General features: G+C 45.3%; 1 protein-coding gene across 1 annotated transcript in view; it reads right to left on the bottom strand.

Annotated features, from left to right (window-relative positions):
• LOC134395607 (zinc finger protein 850-like) overlaps positions 1-17231 on the bottom strand; it is a 28605-nt gene extending 11374 nt beyond the window's left edge. The window contains exons 1-2 of the mRNA XM_063121765.1: positions 15647-17231; positions 5100-6523 (exon numbers count right to left, since the gene is read on the bottom strand). Of these exons, the coding sequence (XP_062977835.1) occupies positions 5100-6523; positions 15647-17231 (3009 nt within the window). The remainder of the gene's footprint in view (positions 1-5099; positions 6524-15646) is intronic.
• Between the last annotated feature and the right edge of the window lie 7178 nt (positions 17232-24409).

Raw genomic sequence — 24409 nt, 5'->3', positions numbered from 1 at the left:
CGGATGTTCTGGAGTACAACTCCCATCATCATTGCCTGGGCCAGCTAAGGCAGATGGGAGTTGTAGGCCAAAGCACCTGGATTGCCATGTATTGCTCACCCTGCAGTACAGGAATTTCAGGTACAAGGTACTGACTTTAACATTACACTTTTTACAATCCAATTTGTCACTGCTCGAATTGGCAGCAGGTAACCTCAGGTCCACCACGGTGTGGCAGAAGAGGCATCCAGCCATCTGTTTTCGCCCTGGCATTGCTGCAGTACAGGGAGAACTCACAACCATAGAAATTCATCAAGGAAGGAAAAAAGCATCTTTACCCAGAGTAGCCGTAGAGTAAATTCTCTAGCACTTTGGCCTGGGTCCAAGAGATCTCAATCACCGTTGATTAAATACTCAGCCACCTCCTCAAAGGCCAACAGTGACTGAAAGAAGAAAAAAACAGACAGTAAAGTTCTCAGACCTTTTACTTTGCCAAAAGGAATGGAAAGAGGTGTATTTTTTCAGTCCCCTAACCCTATCCTCAGCTTTGCTTCCCAATGACAGTGCTCTCGCCTACCTTACAGGGTTGCTGTTGAGATTAGCGAGGTAATCCATTTGTTTGCTCATTTCTAAATGCATCTTTCTCTGAGGAGCTCAGGGTGTCAAACCTGGCTGCCACCCACTCTCCTCTTCACAGCAATGCTATGAGGTGGGCTAGACCAGGAGGGAGGGGAGGGGGCCAGGTCACCCACTGAGCTTCAGAGCCGAGCAGGGATTTGAACCTGGGTCTCTTCAATCGTTGTTCAATGATCTAATATTCGTTGTGTATAAAAAATACATGTATTTCTCCCTCTCTCCCTTTCACACACACACAAACATATGCAGCTAATGTCCTTTATTTAGGCCCTATCAAAATTCCACAAAATTGTGCCAGCATTTGAGTTCTGCAGAACTCTTCATCAGGCTTCCTAATACAAAGAGGAGGGGAGCAGGAAAGAAACAAATTCTAGGGATTTAACCCGGTGTTATACTGACGACGTCTGCAGCTGAGACCGCCTGGAGACTTGCAGTCTGAACGAATTAATCAGGCTCTTTCTCCCTGTAACTGACCAGTTCAAGGAGATCCCAAAAGCCATTACAGCTTCTCTCCCACCCCCGACATGTTGTTTCCTCTGGAACTGGGGGTGGGAGGAGGGCAGAAAGATGCTGCAATCGAAACAGGCGAGAGATGATCTCGGGGGAATCTCTCCTCTGCACCCCGCCTCGCCACTGCCCCATATCCCATGGGGGCAGGACTGCTGTCGGGGGTGGCGGGGGCGCTCCACGGTCGGGAAACAGAAGCCATGCAGATATTTGGGAGCCCATTTTGCAGCTGGATTGTCTGGCTCTGTCCCCAGACCTGTGGTTCCCAAAGGCAGATTGATTCCTCCCTCTTTTATTCCCCCCACTGCCCTCAAATGCAAAGTCTTGGGTCATTTCACGTTGCCCCCTCACCTCCTTGTCCTGCCTCCTCCATGCCTCCTGGTTCCCGCCAGACTAAGGAATCTAACCGGAAGTGAAGTCGGGCGCCTCGCTCTTATTTCCCCCGAACATTTTTGAACTACTTCCTGCCTCTCTAGGAACCAGAGCTTAGCGCATTTAACCCTTGGCAGACTAAGCGGGAGAGGCGCGCTCGCCTTCTCTGCCTACAACCCCTTTTCGCGCATTGCACGGTCCATGCTGTTCCTGGCGGCCGATTTCTCCCCGCGGAAGAAGGCAGGAGGAAGCCGGGATGGAGGAAACGGGCCTCCCGCCCTTGTCTGCAGGGCTCCGATGCGGGGACGTGGAAGGGCCGTGGGTTCTTTCTCTCCTTGCTCCGAAAAGCCGTGTTTTGCCAGGAATCCCACAACTCACTGACGCGCCTTCCTGCCTCGAAACCCCAGCTGGTGTCGTGACCCTGGACCCGCTCAAGCTCAGCCAGTGGGGGCAGATGTGAAATTTTAGGCCCTGGACTTAAAGGTCTTGGGAAAACTGGGGCTTGTGCATGTCCAGGCTGCATCACTTCAGCTGGGAACAGCTCACAGTTCTCGCCTGACCCTGCTATTCCACACTTTACAACCGCCAATATTTGACATGTTAGTGCAAAAATGAACACCACCACCAACAAATAGGTGCCAACTCCGCTTTAAAACAGACTCTGGATTTTAAGCTCACTTCAGAAATGAAATTTGCTTCTGATGTCCTGAGAAAGAAGACGTTCAATTAGTAACAAGTGCCATTTTCTGGTAGAATTATAAAAATACGTTTTTAAAAATGAGTATAATGGGGGTGGGGAATGAGGATGTATAAACATGTACATTCTTGGCCAGCTCCCCCCCCAATGATTTTAAAAATAAAGGGTGATGTGGGCAGCAGTCCCCTTGGGCTCAGGTGTGCACATGCCCACCCGGCACTGACACTCGGTCTGCATGCTGCTGGCCCCATCCTCAGGAGCCCCTGGAAAGCAGAGACCTGGTCCAGTTGCACTACTGACTGGCAAGGGGTTGCATCACAGGCCTTCGGGTGAACCCCCCCCCCCGACCTCATACCTGTTCCAGGACCTTCCCCGATGGGGAAGACAAAGACTCTTTATTTTCTATGCTTGTAGGAGAAAGTCTCACCCCCGTACAAAGCAATGGCAAAAACTCTCTACCCACATCAGCATACTTTTATACTCCTCAAAGTTGCTCTGATGAAGTCAAACTTTTCCCTCCTCCCTCTGTGAATGATCACAAGTCCCATACATGTTCCAAAAACAGAAACCATTTCTTACATAAACAATGCCATAGTTTGGCAGCCTATGACCGCTACAAAATGTTGCATTCTGTTCTTCGATAAGCACCTCAAGGAGAAATAAGAAGTCCAGAGTATTCCAAAATGCCCAGTCAGCGGGCTTTAGAAGGTAAATATAGACACAACGCACCTCTAAGTCTATGTTACTCAGCCTGGTTCCTAAACACAAGCAGGAAAAAGGAACACGTCACCACGGCACATAGGGAGCCAAGAGATCAGGACAGCCTTGAGGCTTCCTGTGTCTTTTCATTTTTAGAGGCATGAAGGTGGGGGCTACAGGGAAAGTGTCAGGAGTGTGTTTAAATTCAGAGGTTTTAAAGGGGTGCTTTTCAGATTTCCTTGTCACACGGATTAAATGTGCTCAGCGCAGCCCCATCGTTTTTCTCCGGCTACTTTCTCACCGTCTATTGTTCTCCAGGTTTTAATCTGAGAGCCATTGACACCCACACTGTAGTTTCAACAACCCATTTTTCCCGATTGAAGTATACAGTGTGCCCGCAGAAGATGCTGCGATGGCCATGAGCTTGGCTAAATTAACCCTCAATGGGTTGTCACGATGGGCAAACCAGATCAATGTGAAGGGCCTGGGAGTACCAATCAAGAGCCTAAGACCCGGTTCAGACAATCACCATGGGGATACCAAGCCATAGTGGTTTCTTCTAAGGTACGGCACATGCCGAACACAATTTGCATGAGTACCACAAAGGTGTGACTTGTTGTATGTCCAAACCTGGCTGTTTGAGGGGTAAACAAGCTAAAAAAAGCAAAACAGACAGGATCCCCAAGTGGAATATAACAAAAACACATAAGGTGGAAGGAACCTAGCAGAACTGCAATATAATATAACATATTATATAAAAAGAAATGAGTTAATCGTAGTTGAAAGACATGTACATAAACAAATAAGACACAATCAAATGGACACACCAATTTACAGAGGAAGTCAATAGCTCAAATGTATATGCATCCTATCAAACATATCTTGTAAATGTGAACCTGTTTAGTCTCAGAACCTACACGAAATGGGTAACCAGTGCTAATCCCAACAGACAAACATCACCACAAACAAAATTGTAAATAGGAATCTATTTATTTTAGAAAATTACAAAAATAAAGAGGTGGTTCTATAAGAATAAAATCTCTCTCTCTGTGGCTACAAGAAAAGAAAATGCAACAAAATATAAGATTAATTTAAAAATTGCAATTGCCAAAGCTGGTATGAATCTAGCTAATAAAGTAACGGTCTGGAGACACTATACATTTATGTGGTTATTCCCCTGTAGGGTACTTTGATGTACTAAGCACTAATGTGCTTATGCTGAACCTCTTTCTACACACCATGCATTATGTGGTTTCTCCCCTGTGTGGATTCTTTGATGTTTCGTATGGTTTAGGGGTGTGCAAAATGGGTCTTCCCTGCATTGAAATCTGTTCTGGAGTTCCATAGAGGTGATTCACTGCCTCAGTTTCAGAGCCTCTCCCCTCTCTCCACCTTGTTGAATTCCCCTCAAAGAACCATTCAGTATTCAGGTAACTGGTATTACCAGAAATGCTTATAGCTCCCTCATTTTTAAAGATAAAGAGATAAAATTTGGCACAGTGATAGAGTTTAAGTAGGGCTTTAGCCCCACCAAATTTGAATCACAACAGTTTGTGCCTTGATTTTTTAGGTTTTTTTTAATTGCCACTCCAGCCTTCTCCATCCTGATGCCCTCCAGATCTATTGGACGGACACCCCATGCCTGTGCCTTACTGAGCATGCCTGTGCCTTACTCAGGTCTAGAAGTTTTCTCAGTCATGATGCCAGCCAGCCCAGCAGCACTTTCACACTGTGGAAATGTGGATTATTGGCTCCTGAGTCTGAGCAGAAATATGCTCCCTCTCAGCAGCCAACAGTCAGTGCTCCCCACTTCCCTGAACACTGCGATTGGAAGAGAACACCACTGTGGCTATTCCTATCAATTAGCCACAGAAGTCATTATGAAAGCTACTCCTCACTCCACTCAACATCTTCCAAAAGTGGAGATACACAAACACACAGCAGTTAATTGTGAAGACTTTAGAAGCTCTGATTGGGCACGTCTCCGCTCTGAGAGTATTTGATGGGTTTGGAAGCGGCCAATGTCTGCTCTGGGAGATGGTTACCAGATAATTCCAGGGGGGAGTGCACACCCCTAGTAAGGTTCCCACTGACAGTGAAGTGCTTCCCACAGTCTATGCATTCATAAGGTTTCTCTCCTATATGGGTTTGTTGATGAGTAAGAAACTCATTTCGACTAAATCTCTCTCCACACTCCATGCAGTTATATTATTTCTCCTGTGTGTATTCTTTGGTGTTTCCTAAGTTGACTGCTTGTGCTGAAGCTCTTTCCACACTCCCTGCATTGATAAGGTTTCTCCCCTGTGTGGATTCTTTGATGTGTCCTAAGAGTACTGCCCTCCCTGAAGCTTTTCCCACATTCCATGCATTGAAATGGTTTCTCACCCGTGTGGATTCTTTGATGTATCTTAAGGTAACTGCTGGCACTGAAGCTCTTCCCACACTCCATGCATTGATACAGTTTCTCCCCTGTGTGGGTTCTTCTATGTCTAGTAAGGGGACTGCTCAAACGGAAGCTCTTTCCACACTCCCTGCATTGATAAGGTTTCTCCCCTGTGTGGATTCTTTGATGTGTCCTAAGAGCACCGCCCCCCCTGAAGCTCTTCCCACATTCCATGCATTGAAATGGTTTCTCACCCGTGTGGATTCTTTGATGTATCTTAAGGGAACCGCTGTCACAGAAGCTCTTCACACACTCCTTGCATTGATACAGTTTCTCCCCTGTGTGAGTTCTTCTATGTCTAGTAAGGTGACTCCTGTTACGAAAGTTCTTTCCACACTCCATGCATTGATGTGGTTTCTCCGCTGTGTGGATTTTTTGATGTATCCTAAGGGGTTTGCTGTCACGGAAACTCTTCCCACACTCCATGCATTGATGTGGTTTGTCCCCTGTGTGGATTCTTTGATGTATTCTACAGGTACTGCTCTCATTGAAGCTCTTCCCACACTCGATGCATTTATATGGCTTCTCCCCTGTGTGGATTCTTCTATGTATAGTAAGGCAACTGCTTGTGCGGAAGCTCTTTCCACAGTCTATGCATTTATATGGTTTCTCCCCTGTGTGTATTCTTTGATGTGCCCTAAGAGTACTGCCATCCCTGAAGCTCGTTCCACACTCCATGCATTTATATGGCTTGTCCCCTGTGTGAATTCTTTGATGTATTCTACAGGTACTGCTCTCATAGAAGCTCTTCCCACACTCGATGCATTTATATGGCTTCTCCCCTATGTGGATTTTTTGATGTACGTGAAGGGTTTTGTTGTCACGGAAACTCTTTCCACATTCCATGCATTGATATGGTTTCTCCCCTGTGTGGGTTCTTGTATGTACAGTAAGAGATCTGCTTCTGCTGAAGCTCTTTCCACATTCCATGCATTGATGTTGTTTCTCAACTGTGTGGATTCTTTGATGTTTCTTAAGGGAACTGCTGTCACAGAAGCTCTTCCCACACTTGATGCATTTATATGGCTTCTCCCCTATGTGGATTTTTTGATGTACCTGAAGGGTTTTGTTGTCACGGAAACGCTTTCCACATTCCATGCATTGATATGGTTTCTCCCCTGTGTGGGTTCTTGTATGTACAGTAAGAGATCTGCTTTTGCTGAAGCTCTTTCCACATTCCATGCATTGATGTTGTTTCTCACCTGTGTGGATTCTTTGATGTTTCTTAAGGGAACTGCTGTCACAGAAGCTCTTCCCACACTCCATGCGTTGATACAGTTTCTCTCCCGTGTGGATTCTTTGATGTGAAGAAAGACTACTGCTCACAAAGAAGCTCTTTCCACACTCCATGCATTTGTATATTTTCTCCGCTGTGTGGGATCTTCAATGTTTAGTAAGGTGCCCCTACTGAACATCTTCCCACCCAGCAGGCATATATATCATTTCTTCCATGTTCAGGTTCTGCAATATCTTCTTAATTTCAATTGGTCTTCAAGTACTTCCCCCCGGCACTTGACACTTTTTCTTTCTGTTTCCTTTGCGATCTTGTAGGGTCAGGGATTCATGGAAATCAGGACACTGAGAAGCAGAGGATTTCTCCCTTCCATTCCCTGACGGATTTCTTTTTTGACAGTTTAGTACTTTTTGATTTCAAAAAGCCTCTTCTTCTGCTTCATGCCCAATTGCTTCCAAGGAGAATGCTCCAAATTATTTCCATAGTCCTTCTCACAAACGGCTTGGGAAAAGAAAAAGAACATTCAGTTGTTACTTGGTTTCTGTGTTCTTGACTTGGCGTACCAGGGACAAGAAACTATAAAGAAGCAGCCTTGGAGCAGAAAATCGTTTATCAAGACGTAGAACTGTGGACCATAAATTAATTCACTGATGAGACTGACTGATTTTGCAGAATGTGAAAAGTTCCATCTGGACCCTGAAGAGTCAGAAAAGACAGAAAAACGGAGGGTATGGTTATTAGGATGGGGCGTTCCCTGTACCCCAATAAGATTCTAACCCCTCATTACCCCATCATGAGAATGGAACACTCCTTTCGTGAGTTCTTTTCCCTTCGCCTCCCGTTTTTTCACTCAAAATTAGGTTTTAGTGAGGAAATAACTAATGTTGAGAACAGAACAGGTTTTTGGGTCCCAGGAATCAAGGACCCACACGTCCACTGGAATTTGACATGACTGTTTGGGACTCTTTGCTTAGCTCCAGCTTCCCTGGCTTTTTCTTGCATTCCCTGGAATCTTTTTGGGCATCCCAGCCCTTTTGCCTTGTTTTTGAGAAGAGCAGAAGGGAACTTGGCTTTCCCTGGAGAAGGGAATGGGGTTTTTATCACTCCTCCTTGTATCTCCTCCCCCTGAACTGGGCTTCCTGTCCTGGGATCTCGATCAGGAACAGCCCTACATCCTCCTGCTATCTGACAGGCTGAACTTTGAAACTAAGAACGTAGTGAACAAGTTAGTTCTTTCCCCTCCTCCTTCCCAATCCCTTTTCCTTTAGGGTCTTTAACACTATAAGCTCTTTTGGACTATAAGCCTGTCTTGATATGCTGCTCTGGGAAACTGTTTTGGGCAAAGAGCAGGGGAAATAGAAATTACTCTGGTTTCTCTTTATATTATATCTCATTCTCCACATTGTAACTCTAGTTCCTTGTGAGTTTTTAGAGATCACCATTTCATTTGTCAGCATTCTCCTTAATTTCTAACTTTAACAATTACTGCTGATGGTTACTCTCACCTGGAACCACCTGAGGTTGCCTCTTCTTTGCATACGTATAGGATGACCAGATGCACTGCAAAACCCTGGAGGCCTCCTGGAAAAACAGAGGTCTCCGGGGCAACCGGGACTGGGTCCCAATTCAACATGGAAAAGCACTGGAATACGCATTCCCAGACTTCTGGGAACGTGTCTCCCAGCCCCGTCCCCCTGCACCGATCTAGACTTCTCCTGCGCGCTGGTGCCATCATGCCAGCGCACAGGAGAAGGCCTGCATCGGCCCTGGGAGCGCTGGTCCAGGCCTTCTCCTGCGCATCGGCCCTGGAGGGAGGAGCTGGAAGACACTTTCCTGGGCTTCCGGAAACCCTTCTCCCAGCCCCCGCCCCAATCTAGGCAGCTCAGTACCCCTCAGCCCTATTGACTAAATGCCTTTATTTGCAATTTACTTATTTTAATTTATGAGTAAATGAGTTATGTTAAGCCACACATGTCTGGAGTGTGAAGGGCAAGGGGAAGGGAAGAAGGAGGGACTTTCAAGGAGGGAAAAGATACTTAAGCAGTTTCTCAGGGGCTCCAGGTCGTTGGCAGAACCCTGACAGCCTGAAATGCAGACATCTGGGGCACTAGGAGGCTGAGTTTTGCTGCCTCAGGTACTCTTTCAAAGAACTGGATTGAAGGAAGAGGAAAAGATAAGGTATTACACCAGAGGTGGGCAAGGGGTAGCCGTTTGGATGTTCTGGTCTACATCTCCCATCATCCATTATCATTGCCTGGGCCAGCTAGGGCAGATGAGAGTTGTAGTCCAAAACACTTGGAGGGCCACATTTTGCCCACCCTGCAGTACAGGGATTTGAGATACATGGGACTGACTTTAACATTATGCCTCTTATATTGACACTGCTCGAATTGGCAGCAGGCAACCTCAGGTCCACCACGGTGTGGCAGAAAAGGCACGTCCAGGACAGGCCATCTGACCATCTGCTTCCACCCCGGCATCGCTGCAGTACAGGGAGAACCCACAAACATAGAAATTCAACTTGTTGGCATCTTATCAAGGAAGGAAAGAAGCGCTTGTGGCATTACCCCACAGTTCTGTTCTCTTATGTCTGCCTTTGTATGTCTAGTGAGGGCAGAATTTTGGAGTGAGTGGGTGTGGCTGATGATGCTGTGAAAGGGGGGAGGAGTTTAAATGTTGGTTAGTTGGTTAGGAGTGGGGAGTGTGTCAGTTAGGATTGTCAGTGGCGTGGAAAGTGAATGGAGATAAGATTATAAGAGACTTAAGAGTACTGTTATTATTAAAACTAGTAGATTAAGCAAGTTAACTTGAATTTGAAGTAACTAAGACCTGTAAACAAAAATAAACACTTTATTTTGTTTTGTTACCTCAAACCATGTGTCTGCTTGGCTTTCACCTGCTTTACAGTTACTATCGTAAACACCTTATATATAACCTTCAGCTTATTACATACAGCTTCTAGCCTTTACTCTCGCATATAAGGGAAAGGTTGTGTTTTACCCTACCCTCAGGTTGTTCAAGTGGTGGCACTTGACTTGAGGAGGGTTTGCATGCGTCAAGGCCTGGTGTGTGAGGCCTGTGTCATAACAGCGTCCTTACCAAGAGTAGCTGTCGAGTGGATTCTCTAGCACTTTGGCCTGGGTCCAGAAGATCTCATTCCCCATTGATGAAATACGCAATCATCTCCTCAAAAGCCAACAGTGACTGAAAGGAGAAAAAAACAGAATTCTCTAGTGTCCCCTTGAGATGTTCCCATAAAGACACACCTGTTCCCAGTTTGGAAAGGGAAGAGACAACTGGGTAGTTTTTTGTCCATGGCTTATTTTATTTTTTTCTGGGATTCAAAACGTCATGTGGGAGAGACAGTACTGAGTTCTCAGACCTTTTAGTTTGCCAAAAGGAACGGAAAGAGCCATTATTCTTTCAGTCCCCCCACTCCACCCTCATCACAAAGTGCTCTCTGTTGCTTCGCTTTCCAATGACAATGCTCTCACCTACCTTACAGGGTTGTTGTTGAGATTAGCGAGGTAATCCATTTATTTGCTTATTTCTAAATACATCTTTCTCTGAGCAGCTCAGGGTGTCAACCCTGGCTGCCACCCACTCTCCTCTTCACAACAACACTATGAGGTGGGCTAGACCAGGAGGGAGAGGAGGGGGGCAGGTCACCCACTGAGCTTCAGAGCCGAGCAGGGGTTTGAACCCAGGTGTCTCCAATCATTGTTCAATGATTAATATTCATTGTTTATAATAATTATATGTATTTCTCTCTCTTTCTCTCTCTCACACACACACAAACACGTACACATAGACATATGCAACTAATGTCCTTTATTTAGGCCCTATCAACATTCCAGAAAATTGTGCCAGCATTTGAGTTCTGAAGAACTTTTCATCAGGCTTCCTAATACAAAGAGAGGAGAAGGAAAGAAACTGTGTTGAGCAGGGGAGGGGTGGACTCCATGGCCTTATAGGCCCCTTCCAACTCTACTATTCTGATTCTATGAAACAAAATCCAGGGATTTAACCCCGTGGAATACTGAGGACGTCTCCACCTGAGACTGTCTGGAGATTTGCACTTTGAATTAATGCATTCCCCCCTGTAATTGACCAGGTTCGTTTCAGTTCAAGGAGATTCCAAAACCGACTCTTTGACCCACAAAAACCATTGGAGCCTCTCCCTTACTCCCTACCCTGGACAACACCTGTCAGGGATGCTTAAGGGCGGATTCCTGCATTGAGCAGGGGGTTGGACTCGATGGCCTTTTAGGCCCCTTCCAACTCTGCTATTCTATGAGTCTATGACATGCTGTTTCCTCTGGATCTGGGGGTGGGAGGAGGGCAGAAAGATGCTGCAATCAAAACAGGGCGGATTAAGGCGAGAGATGATGTCGTGGGGAATCTCTCCTCTGCCCTATATCCCATGGGGGCAGGGCTGCTGTTGGGGGCGGCGGGGGCGCTCCACAGTCGGGCAACAGAAGCCATGCAGATATTTGGGGCCCATTTTGCAGCTGGGTTGTATGGCCCTGTCCTCAGACCTGTGGTTCCCGGGGACGGGATTGATTCCTCCCTCTTTTATTCCCCCCACCGCCCTCAATTGCAAAGTCTTGGGTCGTTCCCCCCACTTCCACGTTGCCCCCTCACCTCTCTGTCCTGCCTCCTCCATGCCTCCTTGTTCCCGGCCGACTAAGGAATCTCACCGGAAGTGAAGGCGGGCGCCTCGCTCTGATCTTCCACGGACATTTTTGAACTACTTCCTACCTCTCTAGGAACCAGAGCTTAGCGCATTTAACCCTTGGCGGACTTAGCTGGGGAGGCGCGCTCGCCTTCTCTGCCTACAACCCTTTTTCTCTCCCCCTGCGCGCATTGCACCGCCCATGCTGTTCCTGGAGGCCGATTTCTCTCCCCGGAAGAAAGCAGAAGGAAGCCGGGATGGAGGAAACGGGCCTCCTGCCCTTGTCTGTAGGGCACGGGGGCCGAGGGCTCTTTCTCCCCTTGCTCCGAAGAGCCGTGTTTTGCCAGGAATCCCACAACTCACTGACGCGGCTTCCTGCCTTGAAACCCCACTGGGCTCCCGTCTGCTGTCGTAAACCTGACCTGTAGTCTCTGTTCCCATTTTCTCCAATGTTCCCGATAAAGCTTAGTTCAGAAGGGGGTTTAAAATGCTCCATCTTGTCTTCCAATATGGGGTTGGGTTCTAAAAAAACACACCTTCAGGTGGCTTTCTGAAGATAGTCCCACTGCTGACACCATGTGCTATCCCTCGGGCATAGGGACCATAGGGGTGCGCTTACCTGCTCAGCCTGTCGCTCGCCCCAGACCTTGACTGCCAAGCAAGAAGTCCAAAGCCTCTTCCTTGATGGTTTCCTTTATTGTTAAAACACCTGGGAGCAGCCACACGTCAAATTGCCTGCTTCAACACCCACACCAAGAAGAGCATAAAACAGAAGCCCCGCTCAGGCCTTCGAGGACCTGAAGACTAACAGCTGCAGACTTCTTAAATATACATTCACATATCACAGTTCCCGTCTAGTGTCGTGATCCTGACCCGCACAACCTCAGCAAGTTGGGCAGATGCGAAATTTTAGGCCCTGGATTTAATGGTTTCGGGAAAACTGTTTTTTTTGGATGGCCAGGCTGTACCACTTCAGCTGTGAACAGCTCCCTGTTCTCTCCCTCCCCTGGCTCTGCTATTACACACTTTACAACTGCTAGTATTTGATATATTGGTGCAAAAAAGACCACCACCAACAACAACAAACATTTGCCAAATCTGCTTTGAAAAAGAAAGTCTCCACATAAGAAGAGCTCTGCTGGATGAGACCAAGGTCAAGTAGTGTGAAATGGATATGGTGCGAAAGCACCCTCCCTCCTACCCATGCTCCCCAGCTACTGGTGCACACAGGCTTACTGCAACTCTGCATTTTGAGCTCACTTCAGGAATAAAATAAAATTTGTTATAGCTGTCTTGATGAAAAGTAAGACATGTATTCAGGAAAATGTGCTGTTTTGTAGTAGAATTTTAAAAATAGTTTTTTAAAATTTATTATTATTATTATTATTATTATTTATTTATTTATTTATTTAAATAGCACCATCAATGTACATGGTGCTGTACAGAGTAAAACAGTAAATAGCAAGACCCTGCCACATAGGCTTACATTCTAATAAAGTCATAGTAAAGCAATAAGGAGGGGGAGAGAATGCAAACAGGCACTGGGTAGGGTAAACAGGCACAGGGTAGGGAAAAACTAACAGTATAACTAACAGTCTAAAGTCTGAGTAACATCAAGTTTTAAAAGCTTTAGGGAAAAGAAAAGTTTTTAGCTGAGCTTTAAAAGCTGCGATTGAACTTGTAGATCTCAGATGTTCTGGGAGAGCATTCCAGGCGTAAGGGGCAGCAGAAGAGAATGGACGGAGCCGGGCAAGGGAAGTAGAGACCCTTGGGCAGGCAAGAAACATGGCATCAGAGGAGCGAAGAGCACGAGCGGGGCAATAGTGTGAGATGAGAGAGGAGAGATAGGGCGGAGCTAGACCGTGAAAAGCTTTGAAGGTCAACAAGAGAAGTTTATATTGGATTCTGAAGTGAATTGGAAGCCAATGGAGAGACTTCAGAAGTGGAGTAACATGGTCAGAGCGGCGAGCCAAGAAGATGATCTTAGCGGCAGAGTGGTGGACAGAAACCAACGGACTGATGTGAGAAGAAGGAAGGCCAGAGAGAAGAAGGTTGCAGTAGTCCAACCGAGAAATAACCAGTGCATGAACAAGCGTCTTGGCAGAAGAGACAGACAGAAATGGTCGAATCCTGGCAATATTATACAGGAAAAAGCGACAGGATTTAGCTACTGCCTCAACATGAGGACTAAAGGAGAGCGAGGAATCAAATATAAAGCCAAGACTACGAGCTTCCTTGACCGGAGTAAGCGTAACATCATTGACAGTAAGAGAGAATGAGAGGTGAGGAGAAGGTTTAGGAGGAAAAACAAGCAATTCAGTCTTAGCCATATTAAGTTTCAAACGACGATGAAGCAGCCAGGCTGAGATATCTGAAAGACATGCCGAGATACGATCGTGAACATCAGGAGAAAGTTCCGGAGATGAGAGATATAATTGTTTATCATCGGCATACAGATGATATTGGAGGCGATGAGATTGAATAAGCTTACCCAAGGGCAACATGTATAAAGAAAACAACAACGGGCCAAGCACCAAGCCTTGCGGAACCCCTACTGAAAGTGGAAAAGAGGAAGACGAGTTGCCATTAGCCAACACGCTGAAGGAGCGACCCGCTAGATAGGAGGCAAACCAGTTATAGACAGAGCCACAAAGTCCAAGGTCATGGAGGGAGTCTAAGAGAAGATCATGATCAACCGTGTCAAAGGCTGCGGTTAGATCAAGGAGAATAAGAACGGAATAAAGGCCTTTAGACTTGGCAGTAAGAAGATCATTGGTGATCTTAGTAAGGGCTGTTTCAGTGGAATGCAAAGGACGGAATCCAGATTGAAAAGGATCCAGAGCAGAGTTACTAGAAAGAAAGTCAAGACAGCGACAGTAGACCACACGCTCCAGGATCTTTGAAACAAAAGGCAACAGAGAGACAGGTCGGTAGTTAGAGATAGCCTATCAAGAGTAGGTTTCTTGAGAATGGGAGAGACTGTAGCATGTTTAAAAGCAGAAGGAAATGAACCAGAGGACAGAGAAAAATTAATAATATGAAGCAAGGAAGGAAGGAGAGCGGGAATAAGATTTATAAAGACGCGAGAAGGAATCGGATCACGAGAGCAAGTGGAAGGCTTTGAAGAGCGCAGTATTGTAGACAGTTCATCAGCTGAACAAAACTAATAAAATGAGAATCTATAAATATATACATGCCTGGCTGGACGCTCCCTGATGTTAGAAATAAAAACGGTTGATGTGGGAAGCAGCACCAGTCCCAGTGGGCTCAGGTATGCTCATGTTGACTCCGGTCCTGACCCTCGACCTGTTTGCTGCTGCCCACTCTGCGCCATGCTTAGTAGGCCCTGGAAAGCAGAGCCCTTGTCCAGAACTCCTTGCACTACTGACTTGCAAGTGGCTGCAGCACAGGCCTTCTGGTGACACCCCGAGATGCCACACCTGTCCCACGACCACAATAACGGGACAGCAAGGATGAAGTGTGTTGAGTGCAAGCCCATCATTTCCATCCCCACCCACAGCTTCTTTCTCGCTGTCTATTGCTCTCCATCCTCACCACCTCAGACTCTTTAGGTTTTGACCTGAGAGCCATTTGCACCCACACTGTACTTTCAAAGACCCGTTTTCCCTGTTTAAAGTAGACAGAGTGCTGGCACAAGATGTGATCATGGCCTTGGCTAAACTAAGCCTCAATGGGCTGCCGTGATGTGCAAACCAGGTCATTGTGAAGGAGTTGGGGACACCAATCGAGAGACTAACACCTGATTCTGACAATCACCATGGTGATACCAAGCCATGGTGGCTTCTTCTAAGCCATGGCACATTCCAGGCACAATTTGCATACTTACAGCCCCACCGTGGCTTCTAAACCTGGCTAGTGATGCTTGTTTGAGGGGGTACACAAAACAAAAAGCAAAAAAGGCAGGATCCCCAATTGGAATACAAAACACACACACACACACAAGGTGCAAGGAAATTAACAGAACTACAATAAAACAATACATATGATATAAAAAGAAGTGAATTTATCATAGTTGAAAGACATGTACATAAAGAAGGCACAATGAATTATTTCCTGGGAAATAAGCCAAGTAAGCAAGACTTCTGAAATAAAAGGGACAATAGTTTCAGATCATGCACCTGGAACTACAATATTGAACGTCTATGGCTTGCATGCCACCTCCCCTATGTGGCGATTTAGCCTGTTATATTGATGTGGTAAGAGCTCCGTGTTTTACTTTAGAAAGAATCTTCCAGAAGCTACAACATGGGCTAACCCATGAGAATAGGTGAAAGCAGTCATACAGGGGAAAATATTTATGTGGTCATTCCCCTGTATGGCTTCTTTGATGTACTCTAAGGCCACCGCTTACCCTGAAGCTCTTTCCACACTCCATGCATTTATATGGTTTCTCCCCTGTGTGGGTTCTCCTATGTGTAGTAAGTTGGCTGCTGACATTAAAGCTCTTTCCACATTCCATGCATTGATATGGTTTCTCCCCTGTGTGGGTTCTTTGATGTACAGTAAGTTGATGACTTTGACTAAAACTCTTTCCACATTCCGTGCATTGATGTGTTTTCTTCCCTGTGTGGATTCTCTGATGTACAGTAAAGCTCCTGCTCGTACTGAAGCTCTTTCCACACCCCATGCATTTATATGGTTTCTCCCCTGTATGGGTGCTCTGATGTTGAGTAAGCATTTGACTACTATTAAAGCTCTTTCCACATTCCATGCATTGATATGGTTTCTCCCCTGTGTGGGTCCTTCTATGTATAGTAAGGCTACTGCTTGTACTGAAGCTCTTTCCACACTCCATGCACTGATATGGTTTCTCCCCTGTGTGGGTTCTTCTATGTGTAGTAAGTTGACTGCTGTCAATAAAGTTCTTTCCACAATCCATACATTTATATGGTTTCTCCCCTGTATGAGTTCTTTGGTGTATCCTAAGGTTACTGCTTTTGCTGAAGCTCTTCCCACATTCCATGCATTGATATGGTTTTTCCCCTGTGTGGGTTCTTCTATGTGCAGTAAGTTGACTGCTGTCACTAAAGCGCTTTCCACATTCCATGCATTGATATGGCTTCTCCCCTGTGTGGGTTCTTTTATGTGTGGTAAGTTGACTGCTGACACTAAAGCTCTTTCCACATTCCATGCATTGATGTGGTTTCTCACCTGTGTGGGTTCTTTGATGTGCAGTAAGATATCTTTGACTAAAACTCTTTCCACATTCCATGCAATGATATGGTTTCATCCCTGTGTGGGTTCTCTGATGTACAGTAAGGCTCTTGCTCATACTGAAGCTCTTTCCACACTCCATGCATTTATACGGTTTCTCCCCTGTATGGGTTCTCTGATGTTGAGTAAGCATTTGACTCCTATTAAAGCTCTTTCCACATGCCATACATTCATAAGGTTTCTCTCCTGTGTGAATTCTTTGATGTACAGTCAGGCTACTGCTCATACTGAAGCTCTTTCCACACTCCATGCATTTATACGGTTTCTCCCCTGTATGTGTTCTTTGGTGTGAAGTAAGGTGGTGACGCATACTGAAACACTTTCCACACGCCATACATTCATAAGGCTTCTCTCCTGTGTGGGTTTTTTGATGTGCATTAAGGTTATGACTTTGACTAAAACTCTTTCTGCATTCCATGCATTGATATGGTTTCTCCCCTGTGTGGGTTCTTCTATGTGTATTAAGTTGACTGCTGTCACTAAAGCTTTTTCCGCATTCCATGCATTGATATGGTTTCTCCCCTGTGTGGGTTCTTCTATGTATAGTATGGTGATAGCTAGTTCCAAAGCTCTTTCCACACTGCATGCATTGATATGGTTTCTCCCCTGTGTGGGTTCTTTGGTGTAAAGTAAGTTTACTGCTCTGTCTAAAACTTCTTCCACACTGCATGCATTGATATGGTTTCTCTCCTGTGTGAATTCTTTGATGTACAGTCAGGCTACTGCTCGTACTGAAGCTCTTTCCACACTCCATGCATTTATACGGTTTCTCCCCTGTATGTGTTCTTTGGTGTGAAGTAAGGTGGTGACGCATACTGAAACACTTTCCACACGCCATACATTCATAAGGCTTCTCTCCTGTGTGGGTTTTTTGGTGTGCATTAAGGTTATGACTTTGACTAAAACTCTTTCCACATATCATGCATTGGTAAGCTTCCTCCCTTGGGTGGGTTCTTTGATGTGAAGTTAGTGTACTTCTTACACGAAAGGACTTTCCACCTGCCATGCACTGATATGGATTCTCATCTGTGTGAATTCTTTGATGTATAGTAAGTTTAGTGCTCTGAAGGAAGCTCTTTCTGCACTCCATACATTTATAGGTTTTCTCCGCTGTGTGGGTTCTTCAATGTTTAGTAAGGTGCCCTCTACTGAACATCTTCACAACCAGCATGCTTTTAAGCGGGTTTTTCCCTGTTCAGGTTCTGCAATATCTTCTTAATTTTAATTGATCTTCAAGTACTTTCCCCCACACTTAACACTTTCTCTTTCTGTTTCCTTTGCAATCTTGTAGGGTCAGGGATTCACGGAAATCAGCACACTGAGAAGCAGAGGATTTCTCTCCATTCCTTGATGGATTTCCTTGTTGACAGTTTGGTTCTTCTTGATTTACAAAGGTCTCTTGCTCTGCTTCATGCCCAACTGCTTCCAAGGACACTACAGAAGTCTCCAAATTATTCCCACTGTCCTTCTCATTACCTGCTTGGGAAAAGAAAAACATTTAGTTTTTACCAAAGTCCTGTTTTCTTGACTTGGCCTACTGTCAGATCCTCTATGATTACTTGTCCTTTTAATAGTTAAATATATGCTCACTCCTTTTGTATATATCTTGCTGGAATGGTCTACTGACTGAAATAAAATTGTTGTTGTTGTATAAAGAAGAAGCCTGGAAGCAGAAAATCTTTGATCAAGAAAACTCTGGTCTAGAATTGTGGACCATGATTTAAGTCACTGATGAGACTGATTTTCCAGAGTGTGAAATATTTAATTTAGACCCTGAAAATTCAGAAAAGGTAGAAATACCGGGGCTGCAGTTTTTAGGATGCTGTATTCCCTGTACCCCAATAAGATTCTACCCCATCATGAGAACAATGGAACACTCCTTTCGTGTGTTCTTTTCCCTTCACCTCCCATTTTATCACTCAGAATTAGGTTTTAGTGAGGAAATAGCTAACGGTGAGAACAAAACAGGTTTTTGGGTCCCAGGAATCAAGGAACCACGTGTCCACTGGAATTTGACATGACTGTTTGGGACTCTTCGCTTAGCTCCAGCTTCCCCGGCTTTTTCTTGCTTTCCCTGGAATCTTTTTGGGCATCCCAGCCCTTTTGCCTTGTTTTTGAGAAGAGCAGAAGGGAACTTGGCTTTTATTACTTCTCCTGGTAGCTCCTCCCCTGAACTAGGCTTCCTGTCCTGGGTCTTAATCAGGAACAGCCCTACATTCTCCTGCTATCCAACAGGCTGAACTTTGAAACTGAGAACATAGAACAAGTGAGTTCTTCCCCTCCTCTTTCCCAATCCCTTTAGGGTCTTTTAAACTATAAGCATGATGGGAGGGACTGTCTTGATATGCTGCTCTGGGAGCCCTTTTGGAGTAAAGAGCAGGGGAAATAGAAATAACTCTGGTTTCTCTTTATGTTATTTCTCTTTCTCACCATTGTAACTATATTTCCTTGTGAGCGTTTAGAAATGCCCAAGTGATTGGTGGAACCCTGACAGCCTGAAATGCAGACTTCTGGGGTACCAGGAGGCTGAGTTTTGCTGCCTTTTGTACTCTTTCAAAGAACTAGATTGGAGGAGGAGGAGAACTATGGGGCATTGGATCAGGGGAGGGCAAGTTGTAGCTGTCTGCAAGTTCTGTCCTAAAACTCCCATCATCCATCACTATTGTCTGGGCAGACAAGGGCAGATGGGAGTTGTAGGCCAAAATCATTGTTCAATGATCTAATATTCGTTGTGTATAAAAATTATATTTCTCTCTCTCTCTCTCTCTCTCACACACACACACAAAAATGTACATGCAAACATGTACAGTTAATGTACTTTATTTAGGCCCTATCAAAACTCCAGAAAATTGTGCAAGCATTTGAGTTCTGCAGGATTCTTCATCAGGCTTCCTAATACAAAAAGGAGGGAATGAATCAAAACTCAGGTATTTAACCCCATGATATACTCATCTGTTCTGCCATTGAGACTGTCTGGAGATTTGCAGTCTGAATGAATTTGCCAGTGTAGGTATCAGATTACAACTCGCAATGCATTTGGGGAAGGAGAAGCAATGGCTGATGTCCACAGAGGCCATCAGTAACTCTGATCCGCCTCTTGCCTTGGGCATAACACACTGGAAACAGACCAAGTTGGCATAGAGCAGAAAGTGGGGGCACCAGGTGTGTAATCTAAGGCATTGATTTTCCAAATTGACCTGGGGCTCTCAGCACTTTTGAATGCCAACATTTAGCCCTATTCTCTGTTGGGCAGAGGAGAGGAGGAGGGAAGCATGGCAGAGATGAAGTAAAGGTGGAGATCAATTTTCAAAGTGGGGAACTAAATAAAAAGGAGACGGCGTAAAAGCTGGAACAGCATGGCACAGCCCGGAATGGCACCTTTTTATTAAAAAAACATACCAAAAAAGTGATGTGTGTTAGAAACACTGGAGAACAATATTTTGGACTAAAACCTTTTTCAATATTATATTAACCTGATAATGCCCCAAACACATCCAGAATAGATTGGAATGGCCCAGAACTATCACTTCCAAATGTGTAAAATCAAACAAACTCACCAGTCACACCTGACCTCAAGGGACTGATGTAATAAGGCACAAAAAATTCACAGAAACCACGTTCCGAGAACCGTACCGAGCCAAATTACCAGTCACACATTGCAGATTTAATACACTCCAAAACATCCACGGAAACCACGTTCCAATAGCCATTCTGGGCCATATTGCACAAAATGAGCAGGAACCACAACTGAAAAGTGAGCCAACCCAAAATTCACCAGTCACACATGACTACGAGGGTCTGATGCGATAAGCCACTTGAATTGGCTTGCTTGGAAGCTGCGGTTGCCGGCCATTTTTCTTCAATACGGTCTATTGTCCGGAGCAGCTATCAGAACATGGTTTCTGGGGACCTTTGATGGTTTATTGCGTCAGTCCCTTATAGTGATGTGTGCCTGGTGAATTAGGTGGAGTCGTCTGACTTGGAAGTTGGCCTTCTGGCCTGTTTTGTGCAATATAGACTACGGCCCAGAATTGGAACGTGGTTCCTCTGGACATTTTGAGACTTATTGCACCAGTCCCTAGAAGTAATGTGTGACTTGATTTTTGTTAATTCACACATTCAAAACTGACAAATTCCAGGCCATTTTTCCCCATGTGAACTGTTGCCGAGAATGGTTACCAGAATGTGGTTTCTAGGTTGTTTTGTGGCTTATTGTATCCCTGCTGTAGAGTTACGTGTGACTGGTGAGTTTGGTTGATTTCACTCATTCGGAAGTGGCCAAACTGGTCCATTCCGTTCTGTTCCAGATGTGTTCTCAGCATTATGGGTTTAATGATAATAGAATATTACAAGGGGCTTAGTCCTAGAATATGGCACTCGCATATTTCTAAAACATGACACTATTTTGGCATTGTTTTTAAATATAAAGGGGTTGTTCCGGCCCATTCTGTGCCGGCTTCTATACCATCCCAGAAAAAGTTAATTGAGGCAAAATTGTGAGTATTACTTAGTGGTTGGAGGGGATGGAACCTCAGTGCAGTCCCTCTCCAGGTGGTAGAAAATCCTCTACTCACAGAGACACATTGATGGAAAAACAACCCTTATGGGCACACAATTGTGATTAATCATGTTTCAGCGACCTCAGGGCGGTACACATGGCTCTTTCCCCCTGTAACCGACCAGGCTCTTTTCAGGTGAAGGAGATCCCCAAAACAACTCTCCTCCAGCTCTGACCCGCAAAGAGCATTACCGCTTCTCCCCTCAAAATCCCTCCCCGCCATGTTGTTTCCTTTGGCTCAGGGCAACTGGACAGAGCTCTGAGGGAGGTGGGGAGAAAGATCCTGCAATCGAAACAGGGCGGTTTAAGGGGTTAGATGATCTCGAGGGAAGGGGGCTCTCTCCTCTGCACCCCGCCTCCCCCCTGCCCTATATCCCATGGCGCAGGGCTGCTACTGGGGTGGGGAAGGCTTCAAAGTGGAGCAACAGAAGCCATGCGGATGTTTGGGAGCCATTTTGCAGCTGGGTTGCAAGGCTCAGCGCCCAGACCTCTGGTGCCAGGAGTGTGTGTGATCGATCGCTCCCTCTTTCTTACCCCAAATGCAAAATCTCCCCCGCCCCGCAATTCTCCTGCTCCCCCGTTGCCCCTTTACCTCTGGGTCCTGCCCTCTCCGCGCATCCTCCTCCCCTCCTGGCCAAGGAATCTCTCCGGACCTCTTTCCCTTCAGTTGGGAGGCAAATGGGAGCCACGCTCTGGTCTCCCCCGCCTATTTTTGAAACGTTTCCCGCCTCTCTAGGAACCAGAGTTCTGTCCATTTCACCCTTGGAGGACTGAGTGGGAGGAGCGCCCTCCCTCTCTCCCTTTTCTTGCCTACAACCCTTTCCCTCCATCCACCACGATGCTCCTGGCGGCCGATTTCTCCCTCCCGAAGAAAGCAGGAGGGAATTGGGAGAACTCTCCGGCGGCGGACCAGGTCTCTCCTTGCTCAGAAGAGAAACGTGTTTGGATGGAGATCCCATAACATCTTGAATACAACTTCTGCGCATCCCACCATCCTTCCTTGAAACTTTGTAGGATTCCCAGCTGCTCTCCGGATCCTGACCTGTTTAACTTCAGCCAGTGGGGCGACTGGGCAATTTTAGACCCTGGATTTAATGGTTTTGGGAGAAGTGGGGCTTCATAGAATCAAAGAATAGCAGAATTGGAAGGGGGCTACAAGGCCATCGAGTCCAACCCCCTGCTCAATGCAGGAATCCACCCTAAAGCATCCCTGACAGATGGTTGTCCAGCTGCCTCTTGAATGCCTCTAGCGTGGGAGAGCCCACAACCTCCCTAGGTAACTGATTCCATTGTCGTGCTGCTCCAACAGTCAGGAAGTTTTTCCTGATGTCCAGCTGGAATCTGGCTTCCTTTAACTTGAGCCAGGCTAATCTCTCCGCCTGTGAACAACTAAGACATCGCTCCTCCCTCCCCTGACTCAGCTATTCCACGCTTTACACCAGCTTCTACGGTTTGATTGATTAGTGCAAAGAAGAACAATACTACCCACAAGCAACGTTTGCCAGCCCAGCTTTTAAAAGGGAGACTCTGCACATGTGCAGTCTTGCATTATAAACACATAGCACCATGACAATTCAAGGAATAAAATGAATTTGCTTCTGATGTCCTGATGAGAAGTAAGACGTTTATTCAGGGACGTCTTACTTCTCTGAGCAGGACATGAGCTGAATTCCCCCTCTTCCTGATTAAAGTATACCGACAGGATCCCCCATTGGAATACAACAAAAACACACAAGGTGCAAGGAACCTAAGAGAACTGCAATGAAACAACACATTATATACAAAGTTTATTGTAGTTGAAAGACATGGACATAAAGAAGGCACAATCAACTGGACACACCAATTTACAGAAGTCAATAGTTTAAATGCATAATACATCCCATCAAACTTATCAGTCAACAGAATCTTACTGTATTGACTATGAATAATCTTCCTCAGAACATATAAACAACCCTCTTCTTAATTTTATATGTAACAAACTATGAAAACCAATATCACAGGAAGAAATTCTAAAATTCTACTTCCAAAATATTATATAATTATGTCAAGTAGCCAAATCTAGGGTAAATTGTGAGCTCATTAATTCTGGAGAAAACTTCAATATCCTATTGAATGCAGATATTCTGAATACAACAAATATTCCCTAAGATTTAGACGAGCTGTTTCGTCCAATTCACTTTTTCCTTGGAGCCTACTTGTGCTTTGAAAGCCAGTGACCACAAAAGAGAGAACGTGGCCAAAGCAGGCGGAAAGCAGGAAGTGGGATCAACAATCTATATACACAGCTCACTGTTTAAAGGCATAGTACATATCCAACAAAATGCTTACAGATACCCTGTCAAATCAATCCTTCTATTCAAACCAACAGGAGCCAACAAATATCCAGAATGTTTCCTTCTGTTATAGACACCTGTCCATATGAATACTATTGTACAAGGGTGATCATAAAAGCTCAGTGACAAAGAAAGAAAACCCTCTTCTTTGTAATAATTTTCAATGGCATGAGATGCCAAGGAAGCATTCCCATGGTCACCCCTGAATCCCCCGTGTGGATTCTTTGATGTCTGCTAAAAATGCTTCTTTGGCTGAAGGTCTTTCCACACTCCATGCATTTATACGATGTCTCCCCTGTGTGGGTTCTTTGATGTCCACTAAGAGTGCTTCTTTGGCTGAAGTTCTGTCCACTCCGTGCATTTCCATGACTTCTCCCCTGTATGAATTCTTTGATGTCTCCTAAGGTGACTGCCCTGCCTGAAGCTCGTTCCACACTCCATGCATTTATATGTTTTCTCCCCTGTGTGGATTTGTCTATGTATAGTAATGTTACTGATGGTATTAAATCTCTTCCAATACTCCATGCATTTATATGGCTCCTCCCCTGTGTATTCTTTGATGTGTCCTAACTGCCCTGCCTGAAGCTCATTCCACACTCCATGCATTTATATGGTTTCTCCCATGTGAGTTCTTTGATGCTTCCTAAGGATATTACTGTTACGGAAGCTCTTTCCACACTCCATGCATTGATATGGTTTCTCCCCTATGTGGATTCTTTGATGTATTGTAAGGGTATTACTGTTACGGAAGCTCTACCCACACCACGCATTTATATGGTTTGTCCCCTGTATGGATTCTTTGATGTATCGTAAGGTTACCGCTCTTGCTGAAGCTCTTTCCACATTCCATGCATTGATATGGTTTCTCTCCTGTGTGGGTTCTTCTATGTATAGTACGTTTACTGCTATTACTAAAGCTCTTTCCACACTCCATGCATTGATAAGGTTTCTCCCCTGTGTGAATTCTTTGATGTAAAAAACGTTTACTACTCATACAGAAGCTCTTTCCACACTCCATATAGTTGTATGTTTTCTCCACTG

This window comes from Elgaria multicarinata, chromosome 3, assembly GCF_023053635.1.
Source record: "Elgaria multicarinata webbii isolate HBS135686 ecotype San Diego chromosome 3, rElgMul1.1.pri, whole genome shotgun sequence".
NCBI classification, from domain to species: Eukaryota; Metazoa; Chordata; class Lepidosauria; order Squamata; family Anguidae; genus Elgaria; species Elgaria multicarinata.
The sequence above is the reverse complement of the archived record's forward strand: the minus strand, read 5'-3'. Positions and strand labels throughout refer to the sequence as shown.